This window comes from Polyergus mexicanus, unplaced genomic scaffold (assembly GCF_030449975.1).
Source record: "Polyergus mexicanus isolate NDT 795.1 unplaced genomic scaffold, iyPolMexi1.0 SCAF_20, whole genome shotgun sequence".
Classification (NCBI taxonomy): Eukaryota; Metazoa; Arthropoda; class Insecta; order Hymenoptera; family Formicidae; genus Polyergus; species Polyergus mexicanus.
Genome location: NW_027223340.1, coordinates 22,369 through 42,457, shown reverse-complemented (window position 1 = coordinate 42,457; position 20,089 = coordinate 22,369). Strand labels below are relative to the sequence as shown.

At 37.3% G+C, this 20,089-nt stretch overlaps 2 protein-coding genes across 5 annotated transcripts in view; one reads left to right on the top strand and one right to left on the bottom strand.

The window, feature by feature from the left end:
* Positions 1–5,092, bottom strand: part of LOC138941883 (L-lactate dehydrogenase) — a 97,874-nt gene extending 92,782 nt beyond the window's left edge. The window contains exons 1-2 of one of the 3 annotated variants that reach the window (XM_070311837.1): positions 4,477–5,092; positions 1,245–1,329 (exon numbers count right to left, since the gene is read on the bottom strand). The gene's annotated coding sequence lies outside the window, so the exon portion shown is untranslated. Of the gene's footprint in view, positions 1–1,244; positions 1,521–4,476 lie in introns of those variants that run through there. The other 2 variants (XM_070311840.1, XM_070311838.1) reach the window with 2 other exon arrangements.
* LOC138941885 (uncharacterized) overlaps positions 1–19,773 on the top strand; it is a 39,759-nt gene extending 19,986 nt beyond the window's left edge. For both annotated transcript variants that reach the window (XM_070311845.1, XM_070311844.1), the window contains exon 2: positions 19,404–19,773. In XM_070311845.1, coding sequence (XP_070167946.1) covers positions 19,404–19,742 — 339 coding nt within the window. In that variant the 3' untranslated portion in view covers positions 19,743–19,773. The remainder of the gene's footprint in view (positions 1–19,403) is intronic.
* Positions 19,774–20,089: the final 316 nt, after the last annotated feature.

Here is a 20,089-nt window from a genome sequence, read left to right as displayed (position 1 = left end):
TCGTATTAATGATGATTTCGAATGCTAATAAATTAGTAAAATTAATGCGCTCAATGATTATAATTATGAAATCATTAAAAATCATCAATGATGAATAATAGAAATAATCAAGGCAAAGATAATATGGTCAGTTTTAATTCTAAATATTTATATGATTATCAGATTATAAATAATTAATCAAAAAACAACTCGATTTTTCAATACCATCGTTTCCATAAATTAAAAAATAAATTGACATGCATATTGTTAATTTCGTTAATGCACATGTTTGATAATTTTCAAACTCTAAAAATGACGCGTTAAGGATGTTAAGATTACAGAGTGATCAGAGTTAAATAAAATATAATCGTATTAATGATGATTTCGAATGCTAATAAAATAGTAAAATTAATGCGCTCAACGATTATAATTATAAATCATCAGTAATCATTAATGACGAATAACAGAAATAATCAAGGCAAAAATAATATGGTCAGTTTTAATTCTAAATATTTATATGATTAATTTTGTTAAAGCACATGTTTGATAATTTTCATTCTCTAAAAATAACGCGTTAAGGATGTTACGATTACAGAGTGATCAGAGTTAAATAAAATGTAATCGTATTAATGATCGAGTTCGAATGCTAATAAAATAGTAAAATTAATGCGCTCAACGATTATAATTATGAAATCATCAGTAATCATTAATGACGAATAACAGAAATAATCAAGGCAAAAATAATATGGTCAGTTTTAATTCTAAATATTTATATGATTATCAGATCATAGATAATTAATCAAAAAACAACTCTATTTTTCAATACCATCGTTTCCATAAATTAAAAAATAAATTGACATGCATATTGTTAATTTCGTTAATGCACATGTTTGATAATTTTCATTCTCTAAAAATGACGCGTTAAGGATGTTAAGATTACAGAGTGATCAGAGTTATATAAAATGTAATCGTATTAATGATGATTTCGAATGCTAATCGGGAATAGTAAAATTAGTAAAATTAAAAATAGTAAAATTAATGCGCTCAACGATTATAATTATGAAATCATCCGTAATCATTAACGACGAATAACAGAAATAATCAAGGCAAAAATAATATGGTCAGTTTTAATTCTAAATATTTATACATCAGCTATAAATCATTAATAAAAAAAAAAAAACCCCCCCGATTTTTCAATACTATTGTTTCCATAAACTAAAAATTATATTGACAATTTTAAATATTTAATAATAAATTCTACTCACCGACCGATGCACCGCCCTTGCATGTCTCACTTCTTTCCGCATCTGGTCATCGCGAGATCCCTTCCGTTTCCGGTTGCTCCTATCGCTTCAAATTGAGACGAGACAGTCTATCAATTTGTCCACTCGTGCATAATCACTATTCTCATAATCACTATTTCACTCGTAGTCCAAAATCCGCCATATGCAATGACGCGGTAAAATTATTTCCATGCCGATTATAAACATGAAAGAACATATAATCGCGTATTAATAAATGGACGGAGACGATTTTCCGTGATTCTAATCGACATTCCCGATACTCACGATATCCACTTTATACACGGGATAAACTTGTGATGGATAAAAAAAGGCGAGAAATACGGAAAGAATATTTCAATCTCGCACGCTAATGCAATACGACGGTTACTGTAACGGTTACGGAAAATTTAGGCAGGTTGAGTAGTAGTAGATGGGGAGGGGGGAACGCGTCGTCGAATATCCGTTCCAGGAAAAGGAGCGAGCGCGTCTCTTCCAAGAAATAAACCGTACGCGAAAAATCCTGCGCGAGATAAATCAAACTAGCTCGAGCGACGCTCTTTTGCGATCTCGATTTATGAAATTGTGAATATAACTCTGAAAAAAGGATTACATTGGAAAACAATATTAAAGAATATTAAAGCAGAAACGTGTGGAACGCGACGCGCTTATATTTTCAACGCAATATTATTATATACGACAGCGAGTAAATTATTTCAGCGCCTAAAAATTGTTTGTTAAATACTGTATTCATCGATCGTTGTATCGTATTATAAAGTCGATATATCAAAACTACAAATTACTCTCGATTCGGATATTTCGAATATTCGTTCGGATGCGAAATTCATTTTCGATAGATAAAAGATGCGTGGGAAAAATCTTGTCGTTTGCGAATATATATATATATATATATATATCGAAAGATGCCTTAATCACGATTACACGGGTTAATATATTACACTCGGATAATCGCCTGTTATTCGATACAAGATTCCCCCGACACTCGTTCGTACGCGGATCTCACTTTCGACGGATAAAAAGACGCGAGAAACACGGAGCGCGACCGTAATTCGTCTTGAGACTCGCGCTTGTGGGAAGGGACTGACACGATTACGGAAAATTTAGGCTGGACGGGTGGTACGTGAGGAGAGGGGAGGACCGCGTCGCCGAACGTCTCGGTACAGAAGCGTTCAAAAAAGTTGGTCGTAAACATTCAGATATAAACAAAGAAGCGCGGCTCGAGAGAAAGAGAGAGAGAGAGCTTATATTACAAAATCTCGATCAATTTTCATGGCGAAACGATAATACAACGAGAATAATCGTTGAATAGAATGTGTAAGATTCGAGGATGAATATATCTGAAAAGCAGCTCACACACCACATATGAACATTCCTAATAAAATATTCTTATTTAAGAGAAAAAAAAAATGTGTTCGGTTAGTCGACAGTTAGTTGACTAATTTTACACGTCAGGTTTAATAATATTCATGGTTGTAAAATTGACCAATCACGGTCATTCGATTCTTGATTGGTGATTGGTTAGTTTTAAAACTATGGATGTTACTGAAATCCAATTAAGGGTGACATGTCAACGTTAATCAATGTCTCTGAAATGCCGCGAGAAACCACGAGTACCAACAGCTAAATGACCCATATTAAGTTAGCCCCCCCACCAACGCCAAATTAAGTCAAATACATAAAATAATTTAGTGCTAATTATGTGCTAATTAGTTGCCGTAGTCCGAATTTTGTTGCTCAAACCGTTTAGCAGGAATTTACATTCAAAGTGGGGGGTTCTAGCTTGACATTAAGCCAGCCCCCCCCCCCCATAGTGAAAAAAATATATAGAATGCTCGAATAAAAAAATAAAATACACTAGAATTTGTTGCTATTTTGTTGCTCTAAAATAACATAAAAATATATAAAAAAAAGTATATTATTTAATTAATACCACTATATACTCAGTCTCGCCGCGCCGTACCATTCACTTGCGCGAAGTAAAAGTAAATAAAAAAATGTATTGCTCGCATGTATTTGGTACTAAAATAATCTGTGGACGATATACTGTCGAAATATATGAGAAACTGAATTTGTTGCTCGTCTTAAAGTATTAAAAATCGATACTTTGTCGGCGCAGACCCCATACGACGCGCTATTATATTATATAAACTAACTAAAAGAATTTGTTGCTCGCATGTTTTTGGTATTAAAATAATCTGTGGACAATATACTATCGAAATATATAAGAAACTGAATTTGTTGCTCCTCTTGCTTTTTTAAGAATGACGCGTTAAAGATATATGTTAAGATTACAGAGTGATCAGAGTTAAATAAAATGTAATCGCATTAATGATGATTTCGAATGCTAATAAAATAGTAAAATTAATGCGCTCAACGATTATAATTATGAAATCATTAATAATCATCAATGATGAATAATAGAAATAATCAAGGCAAAAATAATATGGTCAGTTTTAATTCTAAATATTTATATGATTATCAGATTATAAATAATTAATCAAAAACAAATCGATTTTTCAATATCATCGTTTCCGTAAATTAAAAAATAAATTGACACGCATATTGTTAATTTCGTTAATGCACATGTTTGATAATTTTCATTCTCTAAAAATGACGTGTAAGGATGTTAAGATTACAGAGTGATCAGAGTTAAATAAAATGTAATCGTATTAATAATGATTTCGAATGCTAATAAAATAGTAAAATTAATGCGCTCAACGATTATAATTATGAAATCATCAGTAATCATCAATGACGAATAATAGAAATAATCAAGGCAAAAATAATATGGTCAGTTTTAATTCTAAATATTTATATGATTAATTTTGTTAATGCACATGTTTGATAATTTTCATTCTCTAAAAATGACGCGTTAAGGATGTTAAGATTATAGAGTGATCAGAGTTAAATAAAATGTAATCGTATTAATGATGATTTCGAATGCTAATAAAATAGTAAAGGTAATGCGCTCAACGATTATAATTATGAAATCATCAGTAATCATCAATGACGAATAATAGAAATAATCAAAGGCAAAGATAATATGGTCAGTTATAATTCTAAATATTTATACATGAGCTATAAATCATTAATAATAATAAAAAAAAAAAAACCCCCCGATTTTTCAATACTATTGTTTCCATAAACTAAAAATTTTATTGACAATTTTAAATGTTTAATAATAAATTCTACTGACCGACCGATGCACCGCCCTTGCATGTCTCGCTTCTTTCCGCATCTGGTCATCGCGAGATCCCTTCCGTTTCCGGTTGCTCCCTTCGCTTCAAATTGAGACGAGACAGTCTATCAATTTGTCCACTCGTGCATAATCACTATTCTCATAATCACTATTTCACTCGTAGTCCAAAATCCGCCATATGCAATGACGCGGTAAAATTATTTCCATGCCGATTATAAACATGAAAGAACATATAATCGCGTATTAATAAATAGACGGAGACGATTTTCCGTGATTCTAATCGACATTCCCGATACTCACGACATCCACTTTATACACGGGATAAACTTGTGATGGATAAAAAAAGGCGAGAAATACGGAAAGAATATTTCAATCTCGCACGCTAATGCAATACGACGGTTACTGTAATGGTTACGGAAAATTTAGGCAGGTTGAGTAGTAGTAGATGGGGAGGGGGGAACGCGTCGTCGAATATCCGTTCCAGGAAAAGGAGCGAGCGCGTCTCTTCCAAGAAATAAACCGTACGCGAAAAATCCTGCGCGAGATAAATCAAACTAGCTCGAGCGACGCTCTTTTGCGATCTCGATATATGAAATTGTGAATATAACTCTGAAAAAAGAATTACATTGGAAAACAATATTAAAGAATATTAAAGCAGAAACGTGTGGAACGCGACGCGCTTATATTTTCAACGCAATATTATTATATACGACAACGAGTAAATTATTTCAGCGCCTAAAAATATGTTAAATAATGTATTCATCGATCGTTGTATCGTATTATAAAGTCGATATATCAAAACTACAAATTACTCTCGATTCGGATATTTCGAATATTCGTTCGGATGCGAAATTCATTTTCGATAGATAAAAGATGCGTGGGAAAAATCTTGTCGTTTGCGAGTATATATATATCGAAAGATGCCTTAATCACGATTACACGGGTTAATATATTACACTCGGATAATCGCCTGTTATTCGATACAAGAATTGTATCCCCCCGACACTCGTTCGTACGCGGATCTCACTTTCGACGGATAAAAAGACGCGAGAAACACGGAGCGTGACCGTAATTCGTCTTGACACTCGCGCTTGTGCGAAGGGACTGACACGATTACGGAAAATTTAGGCTGGACGGGTGGTACGTGAGGGGAGGGGAGGACCGCGTCGCCGAACGTCTCGGTACAGAAGCGTTCAAAAAAGATGGATGTAAACATTCAGATATAAACAAAGAAGCGCGGCTCGAGAGAAAGAGAGAGAGAGAGAGAGCTTATATTACAAAATCTCGATTAATTTTCATGGCGAAACGATAATACATACGAGAATAATCGTTGAATAGAATGCGTAAGATTCAAGGAGGAATATATCTGAAAAGCAGCTCACACACCACATATGAACATTCCTAATAAAATATTCTTATTTAAGAGAAAAAAAAATGTGTTCGGTTAGTCGACAGTTCATGGTTGTAAAATTGACCAATCACGGTCATTCGATTCTTGATTGGTGATTGGTTAGTTTTAAAACTATGGATGTTACTGAAATCCAATTAAGGGTGACATGTCAACGTTAATCAATGTCTCTGAAATGCCGCGAGAAACCACGAGTACCAACAGCTAAATGAGAAATTTTACAATTGGTGAAGCTTCGCGTCGCGTTTTTCACACGTTTCGTATTTCAATATACTTTAATATTCCTTTAAAATGTATGATTCTTTTTCAATTATATGTATAATTTCGCCAGAAAATAATCGCGAGATTGCAAAAGTATCGCTCGAGCTTCGTTATCTTATCCTTGTTCGTATCGCGAAGATTTTTTGGCGCACGATTTTTTTCTCGCAAAAAACTCGCTCGCTCCTGTTCTTGGAAGAGATATTCGACGACATTCCCCTCCCCTCCCCTCCCCCCCACCTATCCGTCCAGCCTAAATTTTCCGTAACGCGTAACGTATTACGGTCGCGTTCCGTATCTCTCGCATCTTTTCATCCATCGAAAGTGAATTTTGCGTGCGAATAAGCGTCGGGAGTGGTGAATGGAACAATGGACGATTATTTAAGTGCGTCGTCCGTTAATCCGGTCTTAATCAGAACTTTGTACAAATGCGAGAGCAAAGGGACGAGGAGCAAAGAGGAGCGAAATGGAGTGGTATCCGTTCAAATTCTCTTTTTGCGATATTTAGAAAATATTGTATTGCTGATGCAAATACGCATGTCGAATAATTGCGCTATATATTTAAGTTTTGATTGTCGGCATTCAAGCCTCTGATATAAAATGACTCTTAAGTGAATAGAGCGCGCGCACGCACAGAACTTTATATTATAAAAATATATAAATAAAATTCTCTTAGCTATTATAACTGAAAATCGAAAACTATTTAGGTCTGAAACTAGTACATGATTTATGTTTCAACAATTGATATAAATATATAGTGCAGAAATACCTTAATATTGATTAGAAGCGAGTGTTTATGTGTTTATGAAAATAAAATCGTTTCATTGACGATAGTACTTGAGAAGTAAATGTCCGGAGAAATGTGTCCCTGTTAATGTAATAATTTTTCAGACAGGTTCATAGAGAGAGAGAGAGAGAGAGCCTTATTAAGAGGAGGAAAAATTCTATGGAGCGTAGGGGTTCGATGACCATTCTAATCTTGATCAAACACGAAAGTACTTATATGAAAGAGAAAATAATACGAGACATTCGAAACCGGATAAGTTTAGTTTGTCTATTCAGTCACTTTTATTCATTTATTCGAATATGAAATACCGTGATAGCCGCCAATACGTTCATGAAAATAATGACTATTGTAATGTTCCGGAAACGAGTAACACAATACGCTCATAATATAAAATAATATGCCATTATATAAAGCGGAAAAATATGACGGATAAGAATTAAATCATTCTAAAATAACTGTATAATTAAGAAATGATTATCAACGAAAATTGAGATTCTTGTAAAACACACTGGACGCAATTTCCATAATAACAATGCAAGTAGCATATCTTTACGCAAATTGACTCAACACCTCTCTATCCGTCCACTGGATATTTCAATGAATACCGATCATGAATAACGAGCCGTGATTACCGATCGTAAGATTTGAAATACATAAATGAATGGTAAAGTATTAGAGGAGAGAGCCGTATCCTCGGCGAAGTGAGACGGGAAGCGGCAAAGGCACGATTTATATATATAATTATAAAATGATATACAAATGTTCAAGTTATTTTCTGTATAGCTCTCTCTAATCATGAAAATACGGCTTTCTTGATTTCACGTCATTTTCACTTCGTGTTAATCGATCAGCGGATCTGTCGATGGTCATCTAAGTCGCGAACTCTCCTTGCACCATCTTCCGCATTCAATTCCTTAGGTATTGCCTGTCTATCAGGTTTCAGGATGTGAATCGCTAGCCGGCAGAGAGATACTCTCGCATGATGCGCGATCATCAAACGCCAACCGATCAGCGATGATAATCACGCGGATTAAACGTAGCGGATAAGGCGCCAGGTGTTCGCGTCCAGATATTCAGATGCATCGGAAAGAAAATAATAACTTGCAACAATTATTGCTCATCTGATGTAATTAAAAATTATATAATTAAATTAATAAAGCATGCTATAGAATTACGCGCAACGGCCAAGTGTTAATTAATCAAATCGAGAGAGAGAGAGAGAGAGAGAGAGAGAGAGAGAGAGAGAGAGAGAGAGAGAGAAAGATTGCTTAGAAGAAATTCATGTATCCATTGAATAACAATTTTTCACAGACAGCACATAAGTTATAAATATAAAAAAATAGTATCTTTTGCAACGTGTCAATCTTCGAAACAGATGCAAGATAAATAGATGCAATACAATTCCTTGCGTATAAATTCAAAAGTTTATCCTAATCATACAATTATCCATCCTGCGAAAATTATATTATTTTCAGTTTGAAGTTCTGGAAAAGTTGAAGCCCGTAATTTTTTAAAATATGTAGCATTACACCGGGCATTTAAGTTAACGCGCGTATTACCCTCGGACTTTCCATGATTGTTCCAGATGCGAAAGTTCCGCGCCATTTAACCGTCAGTAGCAAACCAAGCGACGAGCCGAGTAGAAACGCAAATCAACGGACAATAATAATCGCGCGAATAAGACGTCTGTAGAGATGCTTGGGTGTTCGTTTCCACGCGCGTTCCCTTCTCGCTTGGCCCTTCTTAAAACAGGGGGCCTGAGGCCGACTCGGCCTCCGGTCGGCGATGATCCGCGCGAGTCCGAAAAGAGCCGCGCGACGAACGGTATGTGACAGCGTGTAATCTCCGCCTCGGCTTCGTGCCCGCCGAAATAACAGGTTCCTCTCTATCCCTCGTTTCGCGGCTCCGATCTTCCCGCTGCTCCTTTTCCTTGCGCTCGGCGGCCGTATGCATACCGAGAGACCCGATACCGCAGCCCTTATCTCAGTACCCGTCGTACAAAGTTACGGTTTCGCGTCGGAGACATTATTAAGGCCGGCACCGACGTCGTCGCACGAAACAGGCTACGCGAGAAGGTGGTGGTTCGGTTCGCCGGAGCCGAGCGCCGGGAAACCGGATCCTGAAAGCTCTCATATGCGCATGTATGCGCAAGAGCGGCGCTCGAGGGGACTCTAACGACGATCGCGTGGAGATATGGCCGATGCGAGTGAGTTTGTAAAAATTCGTCTCGAAGTTCATATAACGTTCGCGTTCGCTAGTCGGTCCTCGTGGTAGAATAAACGGCTTGCGAACGATTTATTCACATTCAGGTGAGAGAAACGAATGTACGCTTATTAAGTGCGGTATTAAGGTCGTTATCCGATTAATAATATATAGGGCAATAGCGCTTGTTTGATTCGATCAACTAACAATTTTTAATTTACATATAATATTGTATTAAACATTTTCAGCATTTACTAACCAATTTTTCTCTTCTGTTGTATTTAATACAAGTTCTTCGCCATAAAAAAATAAGATAAAAGCTTTTTAATTAAATATCTTATTTACAATTATTAGAAAAATATATAAAATAAGCATTTTTGATAGGAGAAAAAAAAATCTTTTCTATATGGAATACATTTGTAAATAATTATCAATTAAATGAATTATTTAAGAATAAAAAAATAACCACGATGTATTTTCTCTAGCAGCCTTATAAAAGAATACTCGTTAAAAATCAATTGATAAAATAATAGCAGTCACGAACAAAGTTATTATTTATCGTTCGCGAACCTGCCCGGGCCACAAGCGGCGGCTTGCGCGCAACTTTTGATTAAGATCGCAAACGCGATGCTAAATGTTCCTCCGCGCGCATTGATCCCATATTTCATAAATCAATTTCTCCGTTTAGCCGGCGCGATGCGAGAGCAGAAAACAAGCAGCCGGCCGGCGATCCTCAAGAGAAACTCGCCGGCCGGCGAGTTGAAAAATGACGTTTCGCTCGGCTAGCTTTAGCTCGTCGAGAGGGACGGACTTTGAAACTATCGGCCAACTGTGACCGGTAGTAACATCGGTAGCTTTGAACCGGTCGTGGCCGCGCCGATCACGTCCCGCCGGAAACTGGCGGCGAACGACGCAACGCCCGTCGTATATACGAGGACAAGGGCATATTTCTCTTGAAAGCGCATGTGTCATTGCTCTCTCTCTCTCTCTCTCTCTCTCTCTTTATCAGAACGACAGCAGTTTCATGATGACGACGATGATATCGCGCGCCATGCCGCCGCCACGTCGATCCGCATGAATACCGAAGAATCAATCACCGTGTTGATCGGCGGTGCCGATAGGCGCGAGAGAGCGCGAGTTGCACGATCTCGATTTGCATCGGTAGTCCGCGCATTGAAATCATAATAATAACCCGGACCATTCTTATCGCGCACTGAACGGGATAAAGATGTCTTTAAACGCTCTTTTGCATCGGCTCGCACTCGAGCCGGCACTACAACTTTGAATCGTTGCAACGCGAGCGTACAATATGAAACGTGACATTCGTAACATTTTTATAATTTTTAATAATATAATAAATAAATATATATATAATAAAAATTCTTATGTACAATATAATAATTAAATATATATCTTTATGTGATATATAAATATTTTCCATATTTGATATATACATATTCTTGCGCACACGTAGCAAACAAGATTGATTATGGGTAGATAGAGATATGAATAGATGCGAAATTACATGACAAATCCCCCCTAAAGCATATAAAGAATTCTACTATTAAACTCCATAGGACACCTGTGATGCGGAGCATATCGCTGTTTCTGCACGCAACCCTTAAAACCCTTGGCGTTTGATTCATTTCATTGAACCGCATTCTTTAATGCAAGAGTGGGGAAAAAAAAACACAAAAAGTCATCTCTCTCACTGGATCAATTCACTGTCGAAACACCACAATTTCCGACAATGATGAGAGAACCAACCACCTGCGAGAAACGATGTTTGTCCGCAGCGGTTCAATACTTAATTAAATGACCATTGTTGTGTCATTCACGCCAATGCATTTTTACGCGATAAATATTAAATTATTTGAAAGGTAAGAAACTTCTAAAAAAAACGGATGCATATATTATGTACAATCTTCAAAAAATTATAAAACTTGTCACTCGGGGAGGGAATTACTTGGCATCATATTCGTCTACTCGAGATGATGCAACGGATATATCAATTAGTTATTTCTAATATATTTTGGCAATTATATATCTTACGTTTTTAAACTTTACAGAAATTATATTTTTGTTAAATATGGATATCTAAACGGTGATTCTTCTTTTATTTTGAGTTGCAATTATTCGCAACTCGGTAGCAATCTCGCGCGCATCTCGCACGAGTACGATTGCGACTCCGTATGATAATCGTTACTCGAATGTCTCGACGCAGATCGTTAGATTGCAGCTGCTAAGGATGCACCGTCGACCTTAACCTCCGCATGATATATACAACATGTCTCTCGGTACGCATGCACGCGTATACTGTTTCCTATCTTCCTCAATCGCGGTAGATACCGTAAAGAAAATTAAATTTTCGCGATGAATACGATACATCCTACATTCCAATAAAAGCGTCTGTACGTCAATCAAATCAATTTGTCACGAAGTACCACAGAATTCTATCGCTTTTAGCGAAATTCTAAAATATCTCAGAGTTCATTTTTTCATGATAATCTTGCTTCGATAAATTAGATCTCTAACCGTGGCACCTTGGCACAAAATAATTGCTATAACTGCGAAACATTCCATCGTTGAACATGTTTCAACCGCATCTTAATTCGAGCAACCGGTAATTTTTAGCGTTTAACTCGCTTGTCGAAGATAACAGCCGGTGGCCAATCAGCTACTGATCTTACGCATCTGCTCAACCTAATCATTCGACATTTTACATTTGCACCCTGTCGTCCCAGCTTTTATCGTCATAGCAAATTTCAGGATCATAAGATATAATCATAGAAGGATTCATACAATATTACAAACAGCACGGCGTCACGCGAGCGCATAAGTTAGCGCCGCTCGAGTCGACTTCTCTTTGCACACAACTCTTCGCAAGACTCGGTTACACAAAGAAGAATAAGAACAAGAAGACAAAGATAAAAAGGAGTTGGAAGGAGGTTAAAGAATAAAGCGGTAAAGAAAACTGTGCAAAGCAGACACGGTCACGAGAAAAACCACATATCTCTCGTCTTCGGGGGTCGAGCGGACGTATAATCTCCGTAAGATGAAGAGAGAAAGGTAGGCATACGGAAGGAGGAGAAATCGGGGAAAAGAGAAAGAGAGAAAGAGGGAGATATCTTTCCTCGTGGTCGACAAGAGGGTGGGGGCAAGGTGGATCGTGGATTGAGTCATTATGCTTGCTCGGAGGAGAAGACCACAGGCCTTGTGATGCGGGAACGGCTGCCATCGACTCGTGAAAGGAAACCAACCGACCGGATGATTCAACGCGTACAGAGACGGACAAAGTAGTCGCCGGTGTCTACTCTCTATATCGTGTGTATATATATATATATATATATATATTCCCTCTTTATCCCTCTTGGTTTAGTTCAGCGTCACTGTTTTCTTTTCTCGCTACTTTTTTCTTCTTCTACAATCGGCCTCGTCAGATGGACAAAAATAATAGAGCGTTCGTCAAAAGCTCAATCGGTGCACGTGAGAGTTTGACGCGAGGACAAAAATAAATGATATCTCCATTTCATGTCAATTCATTATCGGCAAATGTGTGCGTGCTCTACAAAAAAAATTTAATTGGAGATGACAGGAGGAATAATGCTCTTCCTAATTCAGAAGATGACAAGCGGCATCGTTTCTTCTGCATTTGAGACTATTGTTCTTATGTAATGTGAAATTTACTGATATTTTTTACCATTTTTTTTACCAATAATGATCTTCTGCGAGTATTGCTAGTATTCTGCGAATATCGCAAGTATTTTCAAGTACTGTTTCAACCTCGATCTTCAAAAATCATTCCATCTCAACCGACGAAGGTAAAAGTGAGTGGAAGTCGTTCGAGATTTGCTATTGGACATGTCGGTTTTTAGCTACACTAACATTGTTCACCCGATGAAAAGAAAGTCCCAGCGTCACATGACACATCGCTAACATCAGCGCGTATCATAATATTATGACATCGGCCCGGTCCACTGACTGCTTCTGCATCGATGCTATTACCGGGGCTAATCCGCCACCGGATTTTATCTCACCACGGCAACATAAGCCGAATGGGACAACAAGGTTTCAACGCGAGTTGTTGCGATGAGAAGAGGAAAGGTGATGAGAAGCACAATCAAGAAGAAACAGGTTCGGAAAAGCTCAGGTACGCAGGGGGGGGGGATGGTAATTTGCGGCGTAATTTAAAGGAGACTTCATACTTTCACGGGCATTACACGAATGCTCCACTTGCGACTCGCGTAACTGTATTCGTTTTCGAATTACGACGCTCGCGCGTGCAAGACTGCGTATACGCAACTGCGGACCTTTATAATATCTCGTTGAATCGTGTTGTGTGTCCGTTCGTTTAAATTATCCTTTCAGTTATATCGAGTGTATCGTTTTGTAGGCAATCTTTTATAGTTCGTGTTGCAAACCACAAATAATATAGCAACAACTATTTATGAATAAAGATAGTTCGCGAGATTGTCGTATATTATGTAGAAATCAATTTCACATGGGTCTATTACTCTTACTCTATATTTTTATCTACAATATGTCTTTATGCACGATTTAGAAAGAATTCAATTAAACTGGTAATTTTATCTTTCAGTTACCTGCTATTATTAGAGCGTCCCAATGACTTATTAATAAATTAGCAAATATCATGATATTTAAGATAGAAATCTTATATATACAAATTAACATAATTGAATAAAAAAAATTGTATTAGATATATCGATGCATACAAACTGCAACTACATTGCTTAGCAAAACAATAATGCATAAAACAGAAAATAGAAAATCATTATGTTTTTCATACTAGAATGGCTTATAATTAAAAAGTCATTAACAAATTTTTCATGTGAATTTAAATGAGATATACAATGAATACCAATTATATTAATTATCGCTGCGCCCCTACACATATTTAAAATTTTTATATTTCTTGAAAAAAATCAAAAATCATATTTTATTGTCTTAAATTTCATAAAGTTAAAGTTGTTGTCTTGTTTCGATAAGATGTAGCGAGATGAGCAAAGTACCGTTGCAATCGAGTCGCAATTAAGCCGAAATGAGATTGCCAATCTTGCGAGAGAACAACACCGTGTCGCATTCGTACGTGTCCGCTTTTTCCAAACATCAGAGATTGAAGAATTTACGAGTCCGTCGAGCGCGAGCGTACATTTGCTTCTCCATTCTCCATCCTGGCCGCATGTCAACGTCTCCGTGCTCTTTCGCGGTTTTCGTTCGGCTGGTCGAATCGGTCGAATTTCGTGGCCTGACGTCGCGCCGCCGCCTCTCATCTTCCTTTCGGCCGTATATCCCGTCGTCCATCCGTTACCGCGCGGATTCAATGTCCATGCAAAGCAAACGGCGGCCCCGGCACGGCTGTCAATTATCCGTTATATACGGCTCTGGCCCTCGAACTCATCCTTAACGACCCTTCAAACTTGGCGGGAGAAAGAGAGGGGGAGTTGAAGAAGAAAGATAAGAGAGATGCGTCTTTCCCGGCCTTGTGCCAAGGAGCGCCGAAAATTCACGGGACCACGAAGATCGCGAGACCGCGCTGTCAGCGACGACGACGAAGACGACGGGATTGTGAAGACGAAGAGGCGACGCGAGATGGAAACCACGAGAATCTTTCCGGGAATCGTATTTGGTATTCCAACATTCCCCCCGCCACACATCGCTCGCGGAAGACTCTCTCCTCCCTTTGTGTTACTCCGTATCTCGAAGAGGGCAAGTTTGACTGCGAATAGCGTGTGTGTTATATCCTCGCCGCCAAATGTGTCAGAATTGCAAATGCGTGCGGACCGACGAAACATATCGAGAGGCGGCGGCAGCTCGATAGAAACAGGACGCGAAAATTCCGTAGTGCGAGTTCTAGAATATATTCGAAAACAGCGGGTTGCGGAGAGACGGAGAATGTCGGCATCGGGGTCCGTGAAAGAAACCGTAGGGACAATGGTGTGAATCTCGCAACCGTAAAAAGAATCTTAGACCTACTTTACTATGGAAATTTCAAAGAAAGCCCTATAATTTTAGTCGCATTCTGGACTGTCGCGGCCCTTTGACTCTGGGCAATAAATGACGTTTCTTATGTTCCTATCGTGCAAAAGTTACGTCTCAAACATCGTAACTAATATTTTTAAATATTTAAACACTAGCCACTAGTTTAAATTAATTACATTAATAATATGAACGACTCTCTATTCATTAAAATTTTCGAATATTTTTTTTCATATAAATTTTTGTATTATCATAATATTAAGCGATATTTTAATCAAATAGTTTATCAGTCAGTCACAAAGAAATATTTAAGTAATTCAAGCATATTAATTTCGACGATTAATATATTGTATAATATTAAAAGAGAAGATTTTTATTTCTAAAACATACATAAATTCGCGATTAGAATGCAGAATTCATACGGAAACGCTTTCCGCGTTTCTTTTAACGATTGAATGTGTATATCAGCCTGTCTAGAAACGACAGGAACCTTTGAAGAGAATGTTAGAGTTAACAAATATAAGCCATCATCTCTTTCGCTCGTAAACGTAGCTCGTAATTATAACGAGACGCGTTAGACTTCGAATATAACGAGTACAGATGATTGAAATAAAAAAGCAAACGCCCGAAGTTTGCTAACCGAAGTTTGGATTGGTTTTTGTTAGGCACATACTGATAATCCACGAATCAATCGAACAATCCTATATTTTAAATATTAAACTGACTACGAACGTGGATTTTGGTTTATTATGTGAGATTACATAATTATCACGTATAAGAAGTATTATTATGTTGCGATAATGAATCGATCCGACTACGACAAACGTAAATATTGTTATATCATGCGGACAGATCTAAACTATTTTCGCTGTCACTTACTTGATCCGAAGTGGTTATAAGCTTTGAGATTAGATAATTCTTTCTGGTTATAAGATCCACGTCTTTGCAATGTATCTTGGAAAAACACAATACGTTGATTTCAGCCTTGGATCCAAATATTGTGGACGCGCGCGGATAATTTTGTATCGCACAAAAATTTATTTCGTCACGGAAGCGTCGAAAACAGGAAAAAGTTATTCGCGTATGACAATTTGGCGATCCTCGATTGTTTTTATTTTATGATGTCATCGTTTAATGTTCCGGGTGATTAAAAATATCATATACATTATATTCAATAACTAAATGCATTTTTTTATAGAAAAAAATTATATAATAAAACTTACTTAGATAGAGACTTCTCAAAAAAACTTGTTTAGTCAAGCGGAATCGGAAGAGAAAAAGCAAACACGGAGAAAAAACAGCAAAGTTGTTTTCGTTTATCTTGACGCAAGCATAATCTCCTGTTTATTCTCATCGATATTAAATCGCATTATAACGAATGTGTATTTAATCGATAAAAAGGCCGATTCCTCCTGGATGATCTTGCACATGCCGGATGAGATCGCGTTCGTAATTTTTCCACAGCTGGATACAGCGAGTCGCATTTCTTAAAAGCTTCGCGTAATTGAACCTCGTGTGCACCTCGTCGATGGTATGTCGCCGACCGGATAATGGCTTATTAAGAAATCCTCGGCGTTGCCGAGGAACGCGGAGAAGTGACAGAAGGGTTTTGACGAGAGAATGGTACGATGCAATCGGGAGGAGAGACGCGTAGGAAATCGCGCGAATCCCGACGCCGCCGGGAATTACGTCATCGATTTCTTCGACGTCTTCGTAGAAAGGGGCTTCTAACACAACGGGGCTTTAATTACACCGATATCACGGTAATTAAGCCGATCAATGCGTGCCATTGTGTGCCGTGCGGAGGGCCCGAGCGCTTCTCCCGGGGGCCTATCCATAATCCCGACCACGTGAACCTTCTTCGCACAGCACAAAAGTACCCCGCCCCTCTTTATAAAGGATACATGGATGCATCGTACCTGCAGAGTCGAATCTTCACCGCGACCAACCTCACGCTGTGGAAAAGCCACGACAAAGAACCGAGAGGAGAATATAAATACAGTGACTCTCGATCTCGTCGATGATATGCAATCCGATCTGAGAGAACCGTTCTACCGGAGAACGCGAGTGTCTCAAACACGAAGAACCACCGCGGGCGCGCTCGAATGAATCTCTCGTAGAACGGTTATTTCATTCCATCGTTCGACCAGATCCGAAACTGATGGAATTCGATAGAGAGGAACTCTTTCGCGCAGCATTATTTCTGTGCCCCTCAATCTTCTTAACCCTTTAAGACACGATGACCGAACACGAATATTGAGCCATATTCGGCACTTTCAGTGTCGTCTAATAACAATATTGTATTTTATACAAAAATTTAATATTTATCAATATTTTGAGGTACATTTAATTTTCATTTAATTTTGGCGATATTATGATAGCAATATATAATAGTCAATTAAAAGGCAGCCTATTTCCGTTTCTTCATTAATGAACTACTTTATTTATCTCGAACTTATTACAATCGCTAATATATTGTATCATTTGGCTTAAATATACGATCTTATACATTCTAAATTAATATGCAGTTTACATGAAAAACGTCAGAATATCTCATAACAACGAATAAATGAAGTCATTTAGTTAGATGTTGCATGCAAATCTCTCGATTTGCACACATCAACAACCATATTCGGTACAACATTAATATCTCAATCGAGCAAGAAGAGAAAAAAACGATATGTGTTCATATTTCTTTACGAATACTTGTTTACTTCAATAATTAACTATTGCGCGCATGTACACCGAGGAACATCGACACGGAGGGATGCGTTTCTTTCGCGTGAATAGTTTCATAATCATCAGCGATACGAATAATCATCTGCTGTCGATTCTTCGCTAAACTCCGCCTTACGACACGGAACTTCGCATCAGAGAATCATCGTTCCTCGAAGTAATCACCATTTGACGAGCTATGCGGACTTTAAAGTGCCTATGTATATGTGCTTCAAGTTGTGTTGATTGGAAAAAATATACAGCGTTATATACAGCGGTCAATGCTCCTCGATTTTCTTGCTTACGCTGATCATAGCGTGCAATCACGTTATGATCTCGTTACGATACACGTTTTTTTTTTTTTTTTTTTTTTTTGCGAAATATTCCATCGGATATCCGAATCAATAAATTTATTACATAGCGTAAGATTTTCGTACTTATTGCGTATATTATTGTATATTGAAGTTATCTTATCCTTGTACATAGCAGATTATATATATTTATTACTTTATTTATATTAAAATTTAACAAACGAATAAATTGTTGTATTAATGCAAAATTATTGTTATCTCCTACGCGATATTTTACGGCAAATATTTGTAAGAATATATTTTGACGATCCATTCGTGAATTTATTGTTTATCAAATCTCCTATTAGGTTCGAGTGCAAAATACAAATAGCAATCCAATAAAATGAGAAAGAAGAAAGACGCGTTTGTTTGCTACCGTCTATACAAAACTCAATGTTTGTCGTAAGAGTTAGGACCGCGGATGTCTCTTTGTGAAGACCAGATTCATCCGGTGTTCCCCACTGTTTCATGGAGGAAAAATGCTCAGAGATGCGCCGACTGTGTTCCTCACTCTTTTGATTTTAACGTCTGTTTGCCTCGCCATTTCCTGAAACATGTACCAGTGGAGACAGACTGGATGCGTTCAATTTTTTCTTCCATAACCCCGTGCAGGGGGATACGATGAGAGTTCCATTAGCTATGTTTACTCGGGACTCGGGAAGGTATACTACGTGTAAAAATTTATATCGTGCCTTACTAAATAAATTTGCATTTACCGTAGTAATAAAAGTTTTAGCGAAACTATGTTTGATAGATTGAATCTAAAATTTAATTAAATTAAACTTTCAAGATATATGCAGAATAAACGATATGGAAGACATATAATATCTACAATAGGTGTAGTAAGCTTTTAGCCTTTAGGATTATATCGGTCAAAAGTTTTACGTCGTAAGCTTTAAGAGCTGGGATCTGGCCAGCTCGCTTAAAGCTTGCACATTAGAGTGTTAGACAGTACGGGAAACATTTCTGATCGGAAATTATGTTATATTTTATATATAGGGCTTATAGAACAGAAGGCTAAAAACTTACTATTGTAGATCCAGATCTACTCTATTATAATAAATATTTATTTATCTAAAATATATTGCAAAATTAAAATTATTAAATAATTTTATATAATTTTACATTGTAAAATTAAAATTTATATTAAAAGAAATTTTTATAATTAGAGTTTATATTGTTTAAATTTGAGTTAACTTATTTTCAGGTCACGGTCACCAGCACAACTACGACAAGTACGAACACAGTCTATCCTAATATAAACGACATAGATTGGTTCGCCGGTGTCGCCGAGGAAGAATTGCTATATTATACCGGTGCCAGCAACGATGTCGATTCTTTATGGGCTGTTATTGGCAACTTTGTACCGCCACCACCTAGACCACCTTTTTTACCCGAAGAGAGCATCGCCACCGATGGACTCACCACCTGCGACTTGTGTTCCTGGGCATGGAGAAACGATAGGCATTCTTTCTCCCGGAAAACGGTGGATGGTACCCTTGGTAAGTCTTACATTTCTCACAGTACTAGAATTACATTACTTTAATCTCCATTCCACAAACGATCTACTAGTTACTTTAGCCATATACTATACATACAATTAGAAGCTAGAAATTTCTCATATATAAACTACGCTTTTATAAAAACTAAAATATAAATATTGTAGATTAATGATTATATATGGTAAAACACCATAAAAAGTAATACAACCCCGATTTAATTGGCACTTAAATATGTTGCAGGGGAGGTTTCTCTGAGTAATTCCCCGCAAGAAATAAGTGAAGTTTATGTGCGTTGTATTTATTGTAGAGCAGACGAAAAAGTGTTTATTTACATTTACAGAATAGGTACATGATCACGGACAATTTGTCAATAATGTACAATATTTCACCT